Source organism: Chrysochloris asiatica, unplaced genomic scaffold, assembly GCF_000296735.1.
Source record: "Chrysochloris asiatica unplaced genomic scaffold, ChrAsi1.0 scaffold00087, whole genome shotgun sequence".
In the NCBI taxonomy this organism is placed as follows: Eukaryota; Metazoa; Chordata; class Mammalia; order Afrosoricida; family Chrysochloridae; genus Chrysochloris; species Chrysochloris asiatica.
The window spans coordinates 10,976,540-10,997,843 of NW_006408605.1; the positions used below are offsets into that span (position 1 = coordinate 10,976,540).

A 21,304-nucleotide genomic window follows, 5' to 3' on the forward strand; every position below is an offset into this window, starting at 1 on the left:
CTGTGTGCCATTGAGTCGGTTCTGACTGATAGCAACCTTGTATAGGGTTTCCGAGGCAGTACATCTTTATGGGAGCAGAAAGCCTCATCTTTTTCCCTCAGAGCAGCTGGTAGATTCCAACCGCTGACCTTGTGGTTAGCAGCCCAATGCATAACAACTACATTACAAGGCTCCTTCAAATACCATATAAAATACCTCAAAGTTTTCACTTGTGACCTGAAATAAAGTCTTATTTCTTCTAATAACAGAGTGGATGTTGCTAGAAACCAAACCCAGTTTTGTTTTGTTTTTTACTGATTTATTGTGAATTATGTGATAGTTTACATGGGAGAACATTAGCTTTACATTCATCCTATCATATATCGTTTCATTGCCATGGTTACAATCCCCTCCATGCATCATCAACCAAACAAAGGGTATACCCTGAAAGCCTGTCCCTCCACCCCAGTCATCTGCACACAGCCCCTCTCCCTCTCTGGGTCTAAAGTCCCCAGCCACTCCATCTCTCCATGTCACAAGCCGAGTTTTACTGTATGAGTTGTTGAATTACAACAGCAATTGAATTCCTAATTTTGAATGGTGTCTGAAGTTAATTGATTATGAAGAAATACGGTCCTAAAATTTAGGATAGAGGTATATATGGGCAGATAATCAGGATGCTGGAGACACTGAGCCTTTAATTCCATTGAATCACTCCTGCCAACAGAACCAGTCTTCTGACCCTCATGCAATGATACTAACCCAGGTGTGCCTGATGAGTCATTGTCTGAGACTTGGAGCAATTGAGACAGCTACCTTATAAAACATTCAACATTGATGAATGTTCCCAGGAAACACCCTACTGCTGCTATTGCTTCTGACCTACAACTACGGCACCTAACATCATAATTCAAATGCATTGATTTTTGTATGTTCTTCATTGTTTAACTTTCACATGCATATGAGGCTGTTGAAAATACCATGGCTTGGGTCAAGTGCACCTCAAACTTACATCTTTGCTCTTGAACACTTTAAGGCTGTCTTTTGCAGGAAATTTGGTAATGCAATACATTGTTGATGTCTTGATTGGTACTTCCAAGAACATTAATTGTGAATCCAAGCAAAATAAAGTCTTTGACAGCTTCAATCTTTTCTACATTTATCATGATATTATTTATTGCACCAGTGGTGACAATTTTTGTTTTCTTTACATTAAAGTATAATACAGAGGAAGGCTATAGTCTTTGATCTTCATCAGTAAGTATTTTAAGTCTCTTCATTTTCAGCAACCAAGGATGAGTCATCTGCATATCTCAGGTTGTTAATGAATATTTCTTCAATCCTGCTACCACATTTGTCTTCATATAATACACCTGCCTAGATTATATTCTCAGCATACAGACTGAATTTTTTATGTTAGCTGCCATCAAGTTGGTATCAATTCATAGCAACCTTATGCACAACAGAATGAAATGCTGCCCAATCCTGCACCAGTCTCACAATCTTGCTATGCTTGATCCTACTGCTGCTACCACTGTGGCAATCCATCTCATTGGGGGTCTTCCTGTCTTTCACTGACCCTCCACTTTACCAAGCATGATGTCCTTCTCTAGGGACTGGTCTGAAGTATGAGATACCAAGTCTGTCTTTGTCCCTAAGGAGCATTTAGGTTGGACATCTTTCAACACAGATTTGCTTGTTCTTCTGGCAGTCCTGGTACTTTTAATATTCTCCTTCAACACCATAACTCAAATGCTTCAGTTTTCTATTCACCAGTCTTCTTATTCACTATCCAGCTTTCACAGACATATGAGGCTATTGACAATACCATGGCTTGGGTCAGGCGCATCTTAGACCTCAGACTGACATCTTTGCTCTTCAACACTTTAAAGAGGTCTTGTGCAGCAGCTTTACCAAGTGCAATACATCTTTTGTTATCTGGACTGCTGCTTCCATGAGTGTTGATGGTAAAACAAAATCTTTGCAACTTCAATCCTTTCTCCATTTATCCTGATGTTATTTATTGGTCCAGTGGTGAGGATTTTTCTTCCTTTACATTGAGTTGCAACTAATAATAAAGGCTGTGGTCTTGGATCTTCATCAGTAAGCATTTTAAGTCCTCTTTGCTTTCAGCACACAAGGTTGTATTATCTGCACATCACAGGTTGTTAATGAGTCTACCTCCAATTCTGATGCCATACTCCTCTTCATATTATACCATTTCTTGGATTATTTGCTCAGCATACAGGTTGAATAAGTATGGTGAAAGAATGCAACCTTGGCATACACCTTTCTTAATTTTACACTATTCAGTGTTTCCTAGTTCTGTTCGAACTCTTAGTTTACATGCAAATTCCTCGTGAGCACAATTAAGTATTCCAGAATACTTATTTTCCACAATGTTGTCCATAGCTTGTCATGATCCACACAATTAAAAGCATTTGTGTAGTCAATAAAGTACAGGTAAACATCTTTCTAATATTCTCTGCTTTCAGCCAAGATCCATCTGACACCAGTAGTGATATCCTTTGTTCCACATCTCGTCTGAATCTGGCTTGAAGCTTTGGAAGTTCTCTGTCCAATGTACTGTTGCAGCCATTTTTAAATTATCTTTAGCAAAATTTTACTTCCATGTAATACAAATGATATTGTTCAATAATTTTCACATTCCATTAGTTCACCTGTCTTTGGAATGGGCATAAATGTGGATCTCTTCCAATAGGTTGACCAGGTAGTTGTCTTCCAAATATCATGACATAGACAGGTGAACACCTGCAGTGCTGTATCAATTTGTTGAAAGGTTTCAATTCATATTCCATCAATTCCTGTAGCCTTGTTTTCCACCAATTTCTTCAGTGCTGCTTGGACTTCTTTCTTCAGTACCATCAGTTCTTGATCACATAGTAATTCTTGAAACAACTGAACATAGGCCAATTCTTTTTGGTTCAGTAACTCAGTGTAGTCTTTCCATCTTCTTGTGAATGTTTGCAGTATCATTCAGTATTTTGCCTGTAGAGTGTTTCCATATGGTAACACAAGGCTTGAACTTTTTCTTCAGTTTCTTTCAGCTAGAGAAATGCTGAGAGTACTCTTCCTTTTTGGTTTTCTAACTCCAGATCTTTGCACATTTCATTATAATATGTGAATTTGTCTTCTCAAACTTCCCTTTGAAATTTTCTGTTCAGCTCTTTTACTCATCATTTCTTCAAGTCGCTTTAGTTTCTCTGCTTTCTTTCTTTGTTTTTTTAACTTTTTATGTGAATTGAGTGAAGGTTTACAGACAAGATCATCAACTTTACATTCAACCAATTATACAGTTTGCTTCATATCAATGGTTACAATCTCCTTCCTGCAACAACAATTATCCTACTTCCTCCCTATGGCTCCCAATTTATATCTTATATTTCACAAACGAGCAAAGAAAAAATACTTGATGTACACATACCCGATACAAAATATATATTCACTTAAATGTCCAAAGGACACATTCTGCAAGCCAGCCTCCTTCCCACAGGCATACAGCCTTACTCAGTCCATGGGCCTAGAGCTCACAGCTGCTTTGCCTCTCCATGCCACGGCCTCTGCCACCATTTCTGCTGCCGACTTTTTTCTAGGTCAGATCTCACGTTCCACTCATGCTCTTCCTTCTTGATGGTCCTGGGATCATCTGTTCATGGAATTAATTATTAACTTCTCCCTTCTACAACTACAGTTGTGACAATCACAATGAATCCTGCTAACAATTACTCACAATTGAATCATAAAATCCTATCACCATCATTTCCCATCCCCTTTCACCAGCTCCATCTAGAAAAGAGGGACACTATTCAGTGGGGATTCTACCTTACCCCTTCATTCTGAAACTAAACACACTCATGAAAGCTTGTAAGCCAGCCACTATATGCCTTTATATCTCCCTCTTTTTGATATTCAATGTTTAAACTGCCTTTTCCTGTCAACCTCGTGTGGCGAGGAAACAAACTTGTTCCTTGATATGAAGAATCCTTCCACTCCAATTGGAGTTTTGAGCTATATCTATAAGAAAAAAGTCCAGTTCATCAAATTGTAGTGATTTATACTTGTTCACAGTATCATGGTTTCTCTACTTTCAAGAGAATGTCTCAAAGTCTAATCTGACATCCACTTTGGTCTTTTCTTTTTCCAATCTTCTTAATGACCCTTAGTCTTCTTCATGTATGATGTTATTGATGTCATCCCAATATCTTCTAGTCTTTGGTCATTAGTATCTAACACATCAAATCTGTTCTTGAGATGATCTCTAAATTCAAGTGGGATCTACTCAAAGTCATGTTTTGACTTTTGTGAAGCTGTTTTAATTTTCTTCAGTTTCAGCCTGGACTTGCATATGAGCAGTCCCACAGTCAGTCCATGGCCTTGCTTCGACTGGTGATATTGAGCTTTTCCACAATCTCTTCCTACATATGTGGTCAGTTTGATTCCAGTGTATTCCATCCAATGAGGTCCATGTATATAGTTGCCTTTTATGTTGTTGAAAAAATGTATTTCCAATGAATACATTATTGATATTTCAATATTTTATCATGCAATCAACAATCTTACTTCTATCCCCAATTTCTAACCGCAGATGCTTCTTCATTGTTTCCAACTTTCACATTCCAATCACCAGTAATTTTTATGTAACAGTAAAATTTGAGAGCTAAAGGGTGGTAAATTAACTGGACAAAACCTCAGGTACTATAATGATTAAGGGAGTCCTGGTGTGGCACTGTGGGTTAATGAGCCAGACTGCAAAGCCATTTGAACTGCAAGGTTGGCAATTCAAACTCACCAACTGCTCCTTGGAAACCCTATACAGGGTCACTATGGGCCAGAACCTACTCAACACCACTTCACAACAACAACAACAAAATAATAATAATTAAGGTTTTATGTCAACATGGCATGGCCAAGGTTGTAGTGGTTTAGCAGTTAGGGTGTAATTATCATGCCATGATGAGATCTAATCACCCTATGATGTGATGTGATGTGATGTGATGTGATGTGATGTGATGTGATGTGATGTGATGTGATGTGATAGCTTTGGTTTTATGTAATTATCCTATGTTTTGTAAATCCTCACTTATATGATGTTAATTAGGCCAGATGCAGTCTATAGGTTTAGGGCATGTTTTTATTCATTCTTTTTTGAGATATAAAAGGAGAGAAAAGGGAGCAGAGAGAGAGAGAGAGGGATCTACTATTAGCAAGATAGAAGAGCCAGTAGTGGAGTGTTTCCTTTGCATATGGTATCCCTGCACTGTCAATTTGAGGACTAGGGTGCACCTGACCCAAGCCATGGTATTTTCAGTAACCTCATATGCATGCAAAAGTTGGACTGTGAATAAGGAAGGTCGTAGAAGAATTGATGTATTTGCATTCTGGTGCTAGAGGAGAATCTGAAAGAACCACAGACTGCCAAAAGAACAAATAGATCTGTATTGGAAGAAGTACAGCCAGAGTGCTCTTCAGAAATCAGGATGGCCAGACTTTATCTCTCATACTTTGAACATATAGCCAGGAGGGACCAGTCACTGGAGAAGGATATCATGTTTGGTAAGGTGGAGGATTGGAGAATAAGAGGAAGACCCCCATTGAGATGGATTGGCACAGTGGCAGCATCAATGGGCTCAAACATAGCAATGATTATGAGGTTGGCCCAGGCTTGGCAGTGTTTTGTTGTGCATAGAGTCACTATGAATCAGTACTGACGTGAAGAAACCTAACAACAACAACAACAACAATCCCTGCACTGTGACACTCCTGGATCCAGGGAATGCTTGATGTATGAAAAGAAAACAGGGATCTTTTTCCAGTCAGTGATTTTAATTTGGACTTCTAGCCTCCCAAACTGAGAAAATACATTTCTGTTTGTTAAAGCCATCCACTTGTTGTACTTCTGTTATAGCAGCACTAGATAACTAAAACAGGTACTTCCACCCCACTGAAATTTCTAGGGGTCCAGTGGTGTGGTGAATATCAAGATATTCCTATTAAAGTGAAGGAAAATTATTGCATCTGCCCCACCCCTACAACTGAGAAGGAGGCACAATACCTAGTTGACTTGTCTGGATTTTGGAGACAACATATCCTTCAATTGGTCAAGGTGTTCAAATAAATATGATTATACAATTTGTGAGAAGAAGGTATGAGGAAGAGGTATGTTGATAGAACTTCCAAAGAAGTGATGATAGGATGACACATTCTGTGGAAACCAGTCATTCTCTTTCCCAATGGGCTCATGGAACAAAATGACCATGGTGGCAAGGATGGAGGTTATGCATGGGATCAGCAACATAAACTTCAACTCACTAAGGTCAACTTGGATCCAGTCACTGCTGACTACTCAATTTGCCACATAAGAGACTAACAGTACATCAGCTATAAAACCATTCTTTGGGGTGCTCAGGCTGCAACTTGATGGCAGGTTGATTACATTGGACCACTTTTATGATGGTCCATTGTTACTGGGATAGATACTTAAACTCTGGGTATGGATTTGCCTTTCCCTGCATGCAATGCATCTACCAAAACTACCATCTGTATACTTACAGAATGCCATAGCCATCTTCTGGGGATCCCACACAACAAAGTCTCAGATCAAGGGACTCGGAGCAAATGAAATGCAGCAATAGGCCATGCTCACCTTACCAGACAAAGATCCATGACCAGCTCAGGTGCTTGCTGAGGGAGAAGGCAATACTGAATAAGTGATGGAAGAAGGTAGTTCTAAACACCAGTTACAACCATGTGAACAATTATAAAAATGAGAACTATTACTGTTATGAGTATTTCTTTCTTGTATATGTTAATTAATTATTTGTGTTTTTTCAATTATAAGATATAAATGGCACTGATGTGTTTTCAGTTGTATGTGTACATGTATCATGTTCAGCAGAAGTATGACTTTAAAATGATCTTTTATTAGAGATTATATATGGATTAAGGAGCTATGTATGCTTGTCAAGTTATGGACAGTTATGATGTAATCATCCCCCATAAGTAGATAAGATATAATGAAATCACCTCAAGAGATCTGATATGAGCAGTCAATCAATTGAAAAGACATTTCCTCATGGGTGGGGTCTGCTTCCTATATATGTGGACATCCTGACAAAACTCATTCGCTTTTTGCTGGTTCTTGATCCTGAATCTGGCTCATCATCTGACCTCTTATTTTTTGCCTTTGAACAGCAACTTGAGAAGACAAAAAATAAAGTATTATAATGAAATGTGCAAAGACTTGGGGTTAGAAAACCAAAAGGGAAAAATATCTATCATTTCTCAAGGTGAAAGAACAGAAAAAAAATCTAAGTCTCGTGTAGTAATATTGAATGATTTTATAGGGAAAATATTAAATGATATAGCAAAAGAAGATGGAAGGAATACACAAAGCTACTGCACCAAAAAGAACTAGCTGATGTTCAACCATCTCAAGAAGTAGCATATGATCAAGATCAATGGTAATGAAGGAAGAAGTCAAAGCTGCACTGAAGAGATTGATGAAAAAACAAGGCTCCAGGAATTGATGGAATGCAAATTGAAATCTTTCAGCAAACTGATGTAGCACTGAGTGCACTCAGTTGCCAATGCCAAGAAAATTGGAAGATAGCAACCAATTGAAAATTATCTATATTTGTGCTCATTTCAAAGGAAGGTGACCCAGTGGAATGCTGAAAGCATTAAATAATATCACATGCAAGTAAAATTTTCCTGAAGATTAAAAAGTAATTGCAGCAGTAAATTTACAGGGAGCTGCCAGAAATCCAAGCCAGATTCAGAAGAAGTCATGGAAGGAGGAATATCATTGCTAAATAGATCTTGGCTAAAAGTAGACAATAAGAAAGAGATGTTTATTTGTGCTTTATTTATTATGCAAAGGCTTTCAAATGTGTGGATAATAAACTATGGACAGCCTTGCAAAGACTGGGAATTCCAGAACACTTAATTATGCTCATGAGGAACCTGTTCATAGACCAAGAGGCAATCGTGAGAACAGAACAAAGGAATACTGAATGGTTTAAAAATCAGAAAAGGTGTGCATTGGACATGTTATGAGGAAGGACCAGTCCCTGGCGATGGACATTATGCTTGGTAAAGTGGAGGATCATGAAAAAGAGGTAGACCCTCAAACAGATAAATTGACACAGTGGCAGTAGTAATAGTCTCAAGCATAACAACAACTGTGAGGATGGCACAGAACCAGGCAGTTTTCCATTCTGTTGTGCATTGGGTCACTATAAGTTGAATTCAACTTGCTGGTACCTAACAACACCAACAACACAACAACAAACTGTGAAAGAATCAATTTCTGTTTGTTAAAATCATCCACTTGTAATATTTCTGTTATTACAACATTGGATATCAAAGACCCAAGCGTTACCTCAGAATCTTGAGTATTTGCTTTGCCAAATTTGGGAAGTTTTAAGAATTTTTTTCAGTACCCATTTACTCCGCCTTTTTCCTTTTGTTCTGGGGTTTAATAATATGAGTATTTTGCTATATATACTTCCATAGGTCTCTGGTGTTCCATTCATTTCCTTTTGATTTATTTTCTCTGTGGGTAATTTTCTCTATTGGGTAATTTTTATTGTTTGTTTTTTTAAAGTTCCTTTATTCATTCCTCTGTTTCATCCTTTCTGTTGTTAAGCCAATCCTACTGAGACTTTGTTCCAGTTATTGTATTTTCCAGCTCCAATTTTTTATTGTGCATTGAGTGAAGGTTTGCAAGCAGATGATAAGAATTACTTTCCTTGTAATTCTTATTTTCTTCTTCCTTCTTTCCCAACTCTTCTGAATTTTGTCCTGAGGCAAATGCTGCCCTTTTGATCTTGAGTGGTTGACCATTCTATGATGTGCATATCTCACTAGTGTTGTCCCTCCACCGCCCCCACCCCCATATATGTATCTGCTGTTTGGCTGAAAATTGAGCCACTGAGTTCAGTTACCTGAAGGGTGACCATGGACCATAGTCTTGGGTTCTTTTAGGCTCTTTCTGAACTCAGTTCCAAACTTTTATTTTTTTCCTTTACATCTCTATTTATTTTGGTTTTGTTTCAAGAGTGTTTGAAATTTCTAATCAAAAGATTTTTACAGTAACTGTTTTAAAATCTGTCAGATAATGCCTTTTTACAAACTTATTAATTTTTTATCACTCTTGAAAATATATACAAAACACAATTTGTATGTGTACATTTCAGTGATATTGACTTCATTCTTCAAGTTATGCAACCATTCTGACCTTCCTTCTCCTCCCCTATTAACATAAATTCACTGGCCCCATTAACATAAATTCACTACATATCTAGCTAAAATTGTTCCTCCCCTATTAACATAAATTCACTGGCCCCATTAACATAAATTCACTACATATCTAGCTAAAAGATTAGATATTTCCTATCTAATCTTTCGAGTTCCTGCTGTCAGTTTGATTCTATTTGGATAGTTCTTTAAATTAGCACAATACTCAAGGCAGACAACCTGGGCAACAGGTTTCCACCTCAATGGCTCCCGGAAGTCCACTCATCCAGCATTAATGGTTTCTGCTAGTAACCAGAAGGCACTACTAGCCACAAACCGTTGAACCCCATCTAGGTTCCTATCTCCCTTACCTTGCTGTTGGCCCATAGCTCATAACTCTAGCTTGATATTAGTATGTGGCTAATTAGTTTCTGGTTTCAAGACCCAGGAGTTGAAGAACCTAGGGGTTCCAGACCATAATTTCAAGGCACCATAGTCACTTGTTTTATATCCTACTTGGTAAGTAGCAACTTTAAAGCTCATGAGAGGTCATCTTGTTTTCTTTACCTTTGAAATAAATGGTTTATCTGTTTAAATAAATTCTAGTGCTATAATCCTATTCTAAGTTATCATGAACCTTACTCCTGAAATCGCTCTCAACTTGTCTTCTTGATTCAATTCTTGCCTTTCTATAATTTTTTCCTACATAGAGTGATATTTCTAAAATTTAAGTTAGATCATTATTCTCCCTAATCAAAACCCTTCAAAAAGCTTCTCATGATGCTTAGAATAAAATCAAAGACTTTACAATGGTCTAAAGAACTCCTGCATGATCTAGACCATTGCTTTCTCCCTGACTACATTTTCTACTACTCTACCTTATTCTCTTCCAGCTAGGCAAGCTTTCTGTTTTACAAGTATGCCAAGATAAATTTCATTTTAGAAATAACTGGCTTGGAAGTGTACAGAAACCTTCTCAGTTTCATGCTAGACTCCACTGACAAGTGGCTACACTTGAGGTGAATTTGAAAGCTCTCATAGAAACACCACTGTTCTCTAATATAGCAGCAAAGATAAATAAAAAAAGTTAACATTTGTTTTGGAAAAACTTGCGGAAACAGCATTTAAAATAATCGTTGCAAAGTGGATTGTTGTTAAGTGTCTTCAAGTTGGTTCTAACTCATAGCAACCCTGTATAGGATTTCCAAGAAATAACTGGTAAGTGAACCGCTGACCTTGTGGTTCAAATCAACCTTCCGTTCCAGTGCTTTATCCCACAGTCAGGTACAAAGTTCCTGGGTTTTATGATCCAATAACACAATATTAAACTCACATTCAATTTATTAGTCAAGGTCCAGTGCATTTACCAAATGTCTTAGTTTTTCCCTATTCCTATGCCATTGTTCCAGGCCATTAAAATATTATGAAATATTACATCAAATATACAACAATCTGTCTCCATTTTCATTCTCCACAGGTTAATTATTTAAGATTTTCTCTATTTCAAAGCAATTTTTCAGATTATTAACTTTCTAAAAGATTGCATACTTGTGATTTGAGACCAGCATCACGCATTTAAATCCATTTGATCATTCATCAACTTTCAATAATTTTTTTCAGGTTTTAAAACAATTGCTTTGATGTGTTATATGTAATTGTATTGCAGATAGTCAAGACTGATAAGCAATACATTATAGTATTTGAGCTTCTGTAGTAATCTTAAAATTAAAGTTACTTCTGTACTAAATTTATTTGAAAAGCTAATTTTTAGGTTGTAGTTATACATCCAGTGAACAGTGCTTTAAATAAACAAATGTAAATTTAGAATAGAGAATCATATTTTAATTTAGAATTCATTTCTAGAAATTTTGAATATTTACAATCAATTTGATAAAAGCAACCGTAAAAATTAAGAGAAAGTGTTGTAATGTTTTAAGAAATAAAAACTATTTACTTTAGGTAGTTGATGCATTTATAACTTTAGACACTTGAGGTCTCCCTTCGCCCGAAATCGTGCTTTTAGCAGGGCTGTGATAGATACACAAAAGAGAGGCGGAGTTCCACATCCGGCCATTGTAGTTTACCGAGTGTGAGGCATATAGTAGAACAAGATTTTTGTGTTTTGCCCTCAAATAAGCAGCCAGTTTTGATACCGGATTGTGCTATGGTAGTTTCTTCCAGAGAAGGCCCGGGAGCCCGGCGCCTGCTGCTCTCACTTCTTCTCGCAGCCTGGGCGACTGGCAGAGGCCAGGTCCACTACTCGGTTCCGGAGGAAGCCAAACACGGCACCTTCGTGGGCCGCATCGCTCAGGACCTGGGGCTGGAGCTGGCGGAGCTAGTGCCGCGCCTGTTCCGGGTGGCGTCCAAGGGTCGCAGGGGCCTTTTGGAGGTAAATCTTCAGAACGGCATTTTGTTTGTGAATTCTCGGATCGACCGCGAGGAGCTGTGCGGGCGGAGCGCGGTGTGCAGCATCCACCTGGAGGTGGTTGTGGACAAGCCGCTGCAAGTTTTCCATGTAGAAGTGGAGGTAAAGGACATTAACGACAACCCGCCAGTGTTCCATGGATCACAGAAAATCTTGTCCATTTTAGAATCTAGGCTGCCTGATTCTCAGTTTCCACTAGAGGGCGCAACGGACGTAGACATCGGCGCCAATGCTTTTCTAACCTATAGGCTCACCCCTAGTGATTATTTTTCGCTGAATGTAATTTCGAAAAACGATAAAAATAAATTGATATTGCTCGTATTGAAGAAATCATTAGACAGAGAAGAAATTCGTGAACACTCCTTGTTACTAACAGCCACAGATGGAGGCAAACCTGAACTCACAGGCAGTATGAAACTGCTTATCAAGGTACTAGACGTCAACGACAATGCCCCTGAGTTTCAACAATCGATTTATGAAGTAAGTCTTCGGGAAAATGCCATAAACTGGACATCTGTGATAAAGTTAAATGCTTCAGATGCGGATGAAGGTGTCAACCAAGAGATTACCTACCACTTTAGTAATGATATTTCTTTCAGGGTAACAGAAATGTTCACCATCATTTTAAATACTGGAGAAATACTACTAAAAGGGAATTTAGATTATGAAGAAATCACCTCTTACAAAATCGTAGTGGAAGCATCGGATAACGGTACTCCGCAAATGAGAGGGCACTGCACAGTCCTCGTGAATGTGCTAGATGTCAATGATAATGTCCCTGAGGTATCAATAACTTCACTGTCTTTGCCCGTCAGAGAGGACGCTCCACTCAACACCGTCATCGCCCTGATCAGCGTGTCGGATCGCGACTCTGGTGTTAACGGACAGGTGACCTGCACCTTGATCCCCAATATTTCCTTCAAGCTGTTGTCCACATTCAAGAATTACTATTCACTTGTGTTGGACAGCTCCCTGGACCACGAGAGCGAGTCGACCTATGTGCTACTAGTGACAGCAAGAGATGGGGGCTCACCTTCCCTGACGGCTACCGCCAGCGTGTCCGTGGAGGTGGCCGACGTGAACGACAACGCTCCCACGTTCCCACAGCCCGAGTACACGGTGTTTGTGAAGGAAAACAACCTGCCTGGTAGTCACATCTTCACGGTGTCGGCACGCGACGCGGACGCGCAGGAGAACGCGTTGGTGTCCTACTCGCTGGTGGAGCGGCGGGTAGGCGAGCGCGCGCTGTCGAGCTACGTGTCGGTGCACGCGGAGAGCGGCAAGGTGTACGCGCTGCAGCCGCTGGACCACGAGGAGCTGGAGCTGCTACAGTTCCAGGTGAGCGCGCACGACGCGGGCTTCCCGCCTCTGGGCAGCAATGTGACTCTGCAGGTGTTCGTGCTGGATGAGAACGACAACGCGCCGGCGCTGCTGCCGCCTGGGTCTGGAGGCGCAGGCGGTGCAGTGAGCGAACTTGTGCCGAGGTCGGTGGGTGCGGGCCACGTGGTGGCGAAGGTTCGCGCAGTGGACGCAGACTCGGGCTACAACGCGTGGCTATCGTATGAACTGCTGCCGGCGGCAGGTGGCTTACGCAGCCTATTCCGCGTGGGTCTATACTCGGGTGAGGTGAGCACTACCCGCGCCCTTGACGAGACGGACGCACCACGCCAGCGCTTGCTAGTGCTGGTGAAGGATCACGGTGAGCCGCCGCTTGCGGCCACGGCCACCGTGCTAGTGTCGCTGGTGGAGAGCGGCCAAGCTCTGAAGACACCGTCTCGGGCGTTGTCGGGAGCCGTGAGCCCAGAGGCAGCGCTAGTAGATGTCAATGTGTACCTGATCATTGCCATCTGCGCGGTGTCCAGCTTGTTGGTGCTCACGCTGTTGCTGTACACGGCGCTGCGGTGCTCGGCGCCACCCCCAGAGGGCGGGTGCAGCCCGGGGAAGCCCATGCTGGTGTGCTCCAGTGCGGTGGGGAGCTGGTCATACTCACAGCAAAGGCGTCAGAGAGTGTGCTCTGGGGAGGGGCCGTCCAAGACCGACCTTATGGCTTTCAGCCCCAGTCTACCTCCGGGTGTGAACATGGCAGAAAGAAACGAACTTTCAGAAGCAAATGCGGATCTTTCGTGTAATGTAAGTCCAATTTAGAAAATTTCATTGACCTTATCTAACAATACGTGCGTTTTCAAATGTTACCTAAAATTTTTATTAAAGGTGTTCGCTAATTTTGAACCAAATCTTGCCATTTAATGTAACTATTTATTCTGTTACCTAAAGCTGTATGGAATTTAAGAACAAACTAACAAAAAAGTGGGATAAATTGTCATGCTTCTTGACAGAAATGGTAAGAACCTTTTAAAAAGTACTATGTTCGATTGTTGTTAATTTCCCTCGAATTGGTTCCAATTCATAGTGACCCTGTATAGGGTTTCCAAGGAGAGGCTGGTGGGTTTCAGCCGCCATCTTTTTTGCTTAGTACGTATCCTACAGAGTCACACCAGGACTCCATATATGCTATGCAGTGTTATTCATATTTAACAAAGGATCTAAATGTGGTCATAATGTAGATATTATTACCTAAGTTGCTGTTGTTGCTTGTCGTAAAGAGGATTCCAACTCGTATTGAACCCTACACTACTTCGGAGGCTGCAAATCTCTACAGGAGCAGAAAGCCTGGTGGATTACAACCGCCAACCCTGACATGGCCAAAGCATAACACAATATGTTATCAGGGCTCCTATTTTATCTGTATCTCCTAGTAAAATGTCAAGTTGTGGACAAATAAGTAAAGTTCCAGACACCATCTGCCTTTTCTTAAGGTTGCTGGTATTAAAAGTGGGTAATAAAAAGAATAGTTTTAAGTAAATGCAGTTTAAAATATATCTATTGGATACTTTTAGAATTTCCATGCTAAAGCATACATGACTTTCATTGTCATTATGGGCAATTTACTGATGCCCTTGACCTTGAATTCACCTCGGTCTTAGTGTGTGATTTCGTTATTTAGGAGGACTAGTGAGGAAGTATTTATTGACCACCTTCCATTTACTCAAGCTATTTTCACATCCTTCATTTTTTACCTCATTCAACCCCTTGAATGACCTTGTTGTTGTTAGGAGCCATTGAGTCCTTTGGACTCATAGTGACCCTATGCATAACGAATGAAAAACTTCCTGGTCCTATGCCATCCTCACAGTTCTTGTTATGTTTGAGCTCGTTGTTGCCACTGTGTCAATCCATCTTCCTGTTTTTTGCTGGCCCTCCGCTTTTCCAAGCATGATGTTCTTCTTCAGGGATGATCTCTCCTGGTAATATGTCCAAAGTACAAGAGATGAAGTCTCATTATCCTGGCTTCTAAGGAGCATTTGGCTGTACTTCTTCCAACACAGATTTGTTTGTCTTCTAGCAGTCAGTCCACGGTACTTTTAGTATTTTTTTTTTTTCAACACCATAACTCAAATACATCAATTCTTCTACCATATTCCTTATTCAGTGTTCAACTTTCACATGCATATGAAGCAACTGGAAATACCATGGTTTGGGTCAGGTGCACCTCAGTCCTCAAACTTACACCTTTGCTCTTGAACACTCTAAAGAGGTCTTGTGCAGTATATTTGCCTAATGCAATACGACATCTGATTTCTTGACTGCTGTTTCTTTGACTTCTGCTTAAGTGACGATTATGGAGCCAAGCAAATTGAAGTTTTGGACAACTCCATTTATCATGATGTTATTTACTGGTGAAGATTTTTGCTTTCTTGACATTAAGGCACAAACCATACTGAAGGATGTAGCCTGTGATCTTTATCAGTATTTCAAGTCCTCTTCACTTTCAACAACCAAGGTTGTGTCATCTGCATATTACAGGTTGTTAATGAGTGGTCTTACAATCCTGATGCCACGATCTTTGTCATATACTACCGATTCTCAGATTATTTGCTAGCATACAGAATGAATTGTTGTTGTTGTTAAATGCCATTGAGTAGGATCTGACCCATAGCGACCCTGTATAGGGTTTCTGAGGAGCAGCTGGTGAGCTTGAATCCCCATCTTGCAGCTCAAATGACTTTGAAGTCCAGTGCATTATTGTTCAGGAATACCCATTCTTCACTATGTTATCTATAGTTTGTTACAATGCACAGTGGTAATGCCTGTACATAGTCAAAGTATAAATAAGCATATTTCTAGTATTCTCTGCTTTCAGTCAAGATCCATCTGATGTCAGCAATGATAGCCTTCATTCCAAGTTCTCTTCTGAATCCAGCTTGAATTTCTGACAACTCCTTGTGAATGTACTGCTGCAATCAATTTAAAATTATTTTCAGCAAAATTTTACTTGCATGTGATAATAATGATATCGCTTGATAGTTTCCTCATTCTATTGGGTCACTTTTTGGAATGGGCACAAATATGGGTTTCTTTCAATTGGCTGGCTAGATAACTGTCTTATGAATTTCTTGACAAAGACAAGTGTATGTCTCCAGCACTATATTAGTTTGTTGAAACATTTCAATTTGTATTCTCTGAATTCCAGGACCCTCGTATTTCATCAGTGCCTTCAATGTAGCTAAGATTTCTTCCTTCAATATCATCAATTCTTGACCATGTGTTGTTAAGTGCTGTTGAGTTGGTTTTGACTCATAGCAACCCTGTAGAACAAATTGTTTAGTAAGTTTTCTGAAAAGCTACTAGTGGATTTGAACTGCCTATCTTGTGGTTGTCAGTCACGTAGTTATCCTACACTGCCACACGAAGACTTCTTGAATATTGTACCTCTTGAAATGATTGAACATTAACTCTGTGTATTCCTTCTATTTTCTTTTGATGTTTACAATACCATTCCATTATTGTTGTTGTTGTTAAGTGCCATTGAGTTGGTTCCAACCCATAGCAACCCTGTATAGGACTTCCAAGGGGCAGCTGGTGAGCTTGAACAACCGACCTTGCAGTTCAAATGGCTTTGCAGTCTGTCGCATTAACTCACAGCACCACACCAGGACTCCATTCCATTACCATTCAATACATTGTCATTAAATGCCAATGAGTCAGTTCCAACTCATTGCAACCTTGCATAGACTTTCCAAGGGGCAGCTGATAGGTTTGAACTGACAGCCAGAGCTTATTCTATAGCATCAGTACTCCATTTTGCCAATAGCATGCTTCAATATTGCAGCCCAAGACTTTAATTTTTTCATTATTTCTTTCAGCTGGAGAAATACCAAATGTGTTCCTCCCTTTTGGTTTTCTAACTTCAGGTTCTGCACATTTTATTATATTTGACTTTGTCTTGCCAAGCTGCCCTTTGAAATTTTCTGCTCAGCCCTTTTACTTCCTCGTTTCTTCCAGTTGCTTCAGCTTCTATATGCTCAAGAGCAAGTTTAAGAGTCTCTTTTTGTTTCAGTCTTTTAAAAGACCCTTTGCTTTCTTCATGTTTGATGTTCTTAATGTCATCCCACAACTGGTCTGGTTCTTGGTTATTACTGCCTAATAGCGTAGTGGTTACGAATCGGGCTGCTAACCTCAAGGTCAGCAGTTCGAAACTACCAGCCGTTAAGTGGAAGAAAGATGAGGCTTTCTGCTCCTGTAAAGATTTATGCTATGAGTTGGAACCCATTCCACAGCACTTAACAACAACAACAACAACCAACTTCTTCAGTCTGAAATTGATCAAACATGCAATCAAGATACATTGACAATTACTGGTGATTGGAATGTAAAACTTGGAAACAAAGAAGAAGGATCAGAAGTTAGAAAATATGGCCTTGTTGATAGAAATGATGCTGAAAATTGCATGATAAAATTTTGCAAGACCAGTGACTTCTTCATTGAAAATACCTCTTTTGAACAACATAAAGATGACTATATACATGGACCTCACCAGATGGAATACACAGAAAATCAAAAGAGATGGTGACAAAGTTCCATATCATCAATCAAAACAAGGTCAGGAACAGACTGTGGAACAGATCATCAATTGCTCATGTAAGTTCAGGCTAAAGTTAAAGAAAATTAAGACAAGTCCATGTGAGTCGAAATATAATCTTGAACCTATCCCACCTGAATGTAGAGATAATCTCAAGAACAGATTTGATGCATGATACACTAATGACCGAAGGCCAGAAGAGTTGTGGGGTAACATCAAGAACATAATACAGGAAGAAAACAGAAAGTCATTAAGAAGACAAGAAAGAAGAAAAGAACAAAATGGATGTCAGAAGAAGCTCTGAAACTTGCATTCCAGTATAGAGATGCTAAAGAAATGAGGAGGTAAAAGAGTTGAACAGAAATTTTCAAAGGGCAGCTCGAGAAGACAAAATGAAGTATAATGAAATATGCAGACCTGGAGTTAGAAAATCAGAAAGGGAGAACACGCTAAGCATTTCTCAAGCTGATGGAACTGAAGAAAAAATCCAATCCTCGATTTGAAATACTAAAGGATTCTATGGGCAAAATATTGAATGATGCAAAAAGCATCAAAAGAAGATGGAAGAAATATGCAGCGTCACTGTACCAAAAAGAAATGGATGATGTTCAGCCATTTCAAGATACAGCATATGATCAAGAGCCAATGGTAATGAATGAATGGTTCATTCATTCATTCAATGAATGGTTCAGTGAAGGCACTGGCAAAGAACAAGGCTCCAGGAATTGATGGGATACAAACTGAAATCTTTCCACAAACTGATGCAGCACTGGAGACATTCACTCATTTATTCCAAGAAATTTGGAAGACAGCTACCTGACCAAGTGATTGGAAGAAATCCATAATTGTATCCATTCCAAAGAGAGGTGACTCAATGGAATGTGAAAATCATTGAACAATATCATTAATATCACATACAAATAAAAATTTACTAAAGATCATTAAAAAACAACAGTAGCAGTATCTCAACAAGAAGCTGCTAGAAATTCAAGTTGGATTCAGAAGAGGACGTGGAACAAGAAATGTCATTGCTGACGTCAGATGGATCTTAATTGAAAGCAGAGAATACCAGAAAAATGTTTACCTATGCTTTATTGGATATGCAAAGACTTTCGATTATGTTGATCATGACAAGCTATGGATAACATTGTTAAGAATAGGTATTTCAGAACACTTAATTGTGCTCATAAGGAACCAATACATAGACCAAGAGGCAGTCAAGGAAAATTTGTTTGTTTTGGTAGCCACTAGTGCTGTTTGCCAATATTTCTGTTCTTTTTCTGGAACATTGAAGAATTGTATTTTCCTGGTGCCCTGAGGTAGCATTGGTATGTATGTAATTTGCTTTGGTCAATGAAGTTAAATGATGTGTGAAGTTCTTTCCTTCTTTTTTTTTTCTCCTGTTGCACTAATCATGGTAGCACAAGTTGATATTGAGATGCTATAAGATCAAAGCAATCTGGGATGCTGTACCAATTGTTGCAGAAAAGCTGTCCTAGGAAATTATCTATAATCACATAGACATTGTAAGAGTAATAAATAAATTTGTGCTTTTTAAAGAGGGAAATCTGAAATATTCTATGCACTGCAGTATTTATTGGGATCCAATGATTATGAGCAAAATAAGTTATAAGAGAAGAGCATTATAACAGGTAATACAACTGATTATTGTTGTTAGTTTCTGTTAAGTTGATTCCAATGGGCAACATCATGTGTTCAGAACAGAATTGTTTCATAGGGTTTCCAAGGAAACAGATTTCCAGGCTTGTCTTCTGAGACACCTCTGGGTGTGTTTGAACCACCAACCCTTTGGCTATTAGTTAAGAACTTAATCATTTGCACCACACAGGAACTCCTTAATAAAACTGAAAGGAAAACATTATTGTTAACATTTTTAATAAGGTATCTGACCTTAAGCAGATTAGATTACATGAGCTCCATGGGAAAAAAATTATTGTGCTGCAATTTCTTCTTATATAAAAGGAGAAAAATGGCTTTATAGCAGTTTTGTGGAAGGCTGGGTTTAAGGTTTTGCGAGAATGAATACCTGGACAGATAAGCATATGGAACTGATTGCTTGCTTTGATAAATGCAAAGGGTACAGTTTTAGCATTGGAAACTAAGATGTCAAGTTGGTGGGTATTTGTTGAACATAGTTTCTCAGTCTCTTTTCCCCACTGAGGGAAATGTATTCTATGTTCTGGCAATGATACTCTATCTCTCTGTGTTGAGGATGGAAATGTTCTAAGTTCTTGGAGACTCTACATAGCAGCACAAAATCTCATACCCTCAAACATGTAATCCTGAAAATCCTGCAAAATTACTGAACACAGTTTCAAAAACAGACTCAAACAAGCCTGTTTCCTGGATCAAATACCTGGATTCTATGTATAATTCTGTTATATTGCAGTAATTCCATTTTGCTCTATTGGCTACTGATTATATATATATATATTGAATATTACATCTAGAAGATAGTTGCATTGAACCTATGTAATGGTATAATGGCCAATCTTTATGTGTAATCAGTTTAAGCTCTAAGAATTTGGGTACATGAGATCTTGCCTTAGACTTCACAAAAACCAACCTCCCATTCTCAGTTCACATAATTTAGGTGGGTCTGATTCCATCTCTTGCTATGGACAAGTGACACATGTTTGGCCAGTGTGAGAATCATAAATGGTTGACTGAAGGAAAGACAACATTGTCTAAAATGAGCCAAAGAACATGATATCTAGAATTTTTACTAGGGTATCAATCTAGAATTTTTACTAGGGTATCAGGAAAAAGTTTTTTCTTTCTGTTGAGAATTGCTACACTGGTACTATATAAATCTAAGCATAGTGGTTATGAGTTGGGCTGCTAACCTCAAGGTTGGCAGTTTGAAACTACCAACTGTTTTGTGTGAGATAAATGAGGCTTTCTGCTCCTGTAAAGATTTACAGTCTTGGAAACCATATGCAGGGTTGCTATGAGTTGGAACCAGCTCCACGGCACACCACCACCAAATGCTACTTTGGCTATTTTACCATCAAATGGAAAAAGTCTACCTAAGAAGATGGTTGACATATAGTAAGAGAAATAGTAGACATGGGATATTTTCCTATGGCATTTAAAAAAATGTGTAGATCCAGTTCTGCTTGAAACCAGTAAATTATTACCTATGTCTATATATAAATCAATAAATGATTGCTTAAATTCATTTAATTGAAGTTCACTATTGGAGTAATTATTAATATAAATATATACTTCCATAGATAATGTGAACAAGCATTTTATGATACTAGGTTAGAGGAAAAATTAGTATTGGACTCCACTACCAAGAAAAGCTAGCTTCTTTTGAGCAAGAATTTTGCTTTTCTTTTATGGACACTGAATCTTAATTTTGCTTTCCTCTTTTTCTAGGAAGATAAAAACAAATTTGTGACTTATTTAGAGTAAGTGATAATGATTTTTAGTATGCATTTTGTATACTGACTCCACCCCTGGGTTGCCCTTACCTAACTAAGTATTATTTTTACTCTAGTTATGTTTTTTTCTGGTGTGTGTGTGTGTGTTAAAGGGTTAACTAAGAGTAATACCACACTATATTCTCAAATAACACAAAAAAGAGATTAATTATATTGTTCTTTCATCAAAACCAAAATATAATAAAAAGAAAACAATCCTACATTATAAGGATACATTATTGAATAAAATAAATTAACTTTAGATATCTGTTA

At 38.9% G+C, this 21,304-nt stretch overlaps 1 protein-coding gene across 1 annotated transcript; it reads left to right on the forward strand.

The window, feature by feature from the left end:
• Positions 1 to 11,398: 11,398 nt before the first annotated feature.
• Positions 11,399 to 13,807, forward strand: LOC102835217 (protocadherin alpha-8-like). Its single transcript, XM_006866230.1, has one exon. The coding sequence runs from the start codon at positions 11,402 to 11,404 to the stop codon at positions 13,805 to 13,807; it is 2,406 nt and encodes an 801-aa protein (XP_006866292.1). The 5' UTR covers positions 11,399 to 11,401.
• The last annotated feature ends 7,497 nt before the right edge of the window (positions 13,808 to 21,304 follow it).

What these genes read in the sequence shown, in the direction of transcription:
- LOC102835217 (XM_006866230.1), top strand. Translation starts at nt 11,402, where the DNA reads ATGGTAGTTTCTTCCAGAGAAGGCCCGGGAGCCCGGCGCCTGCTGCTC.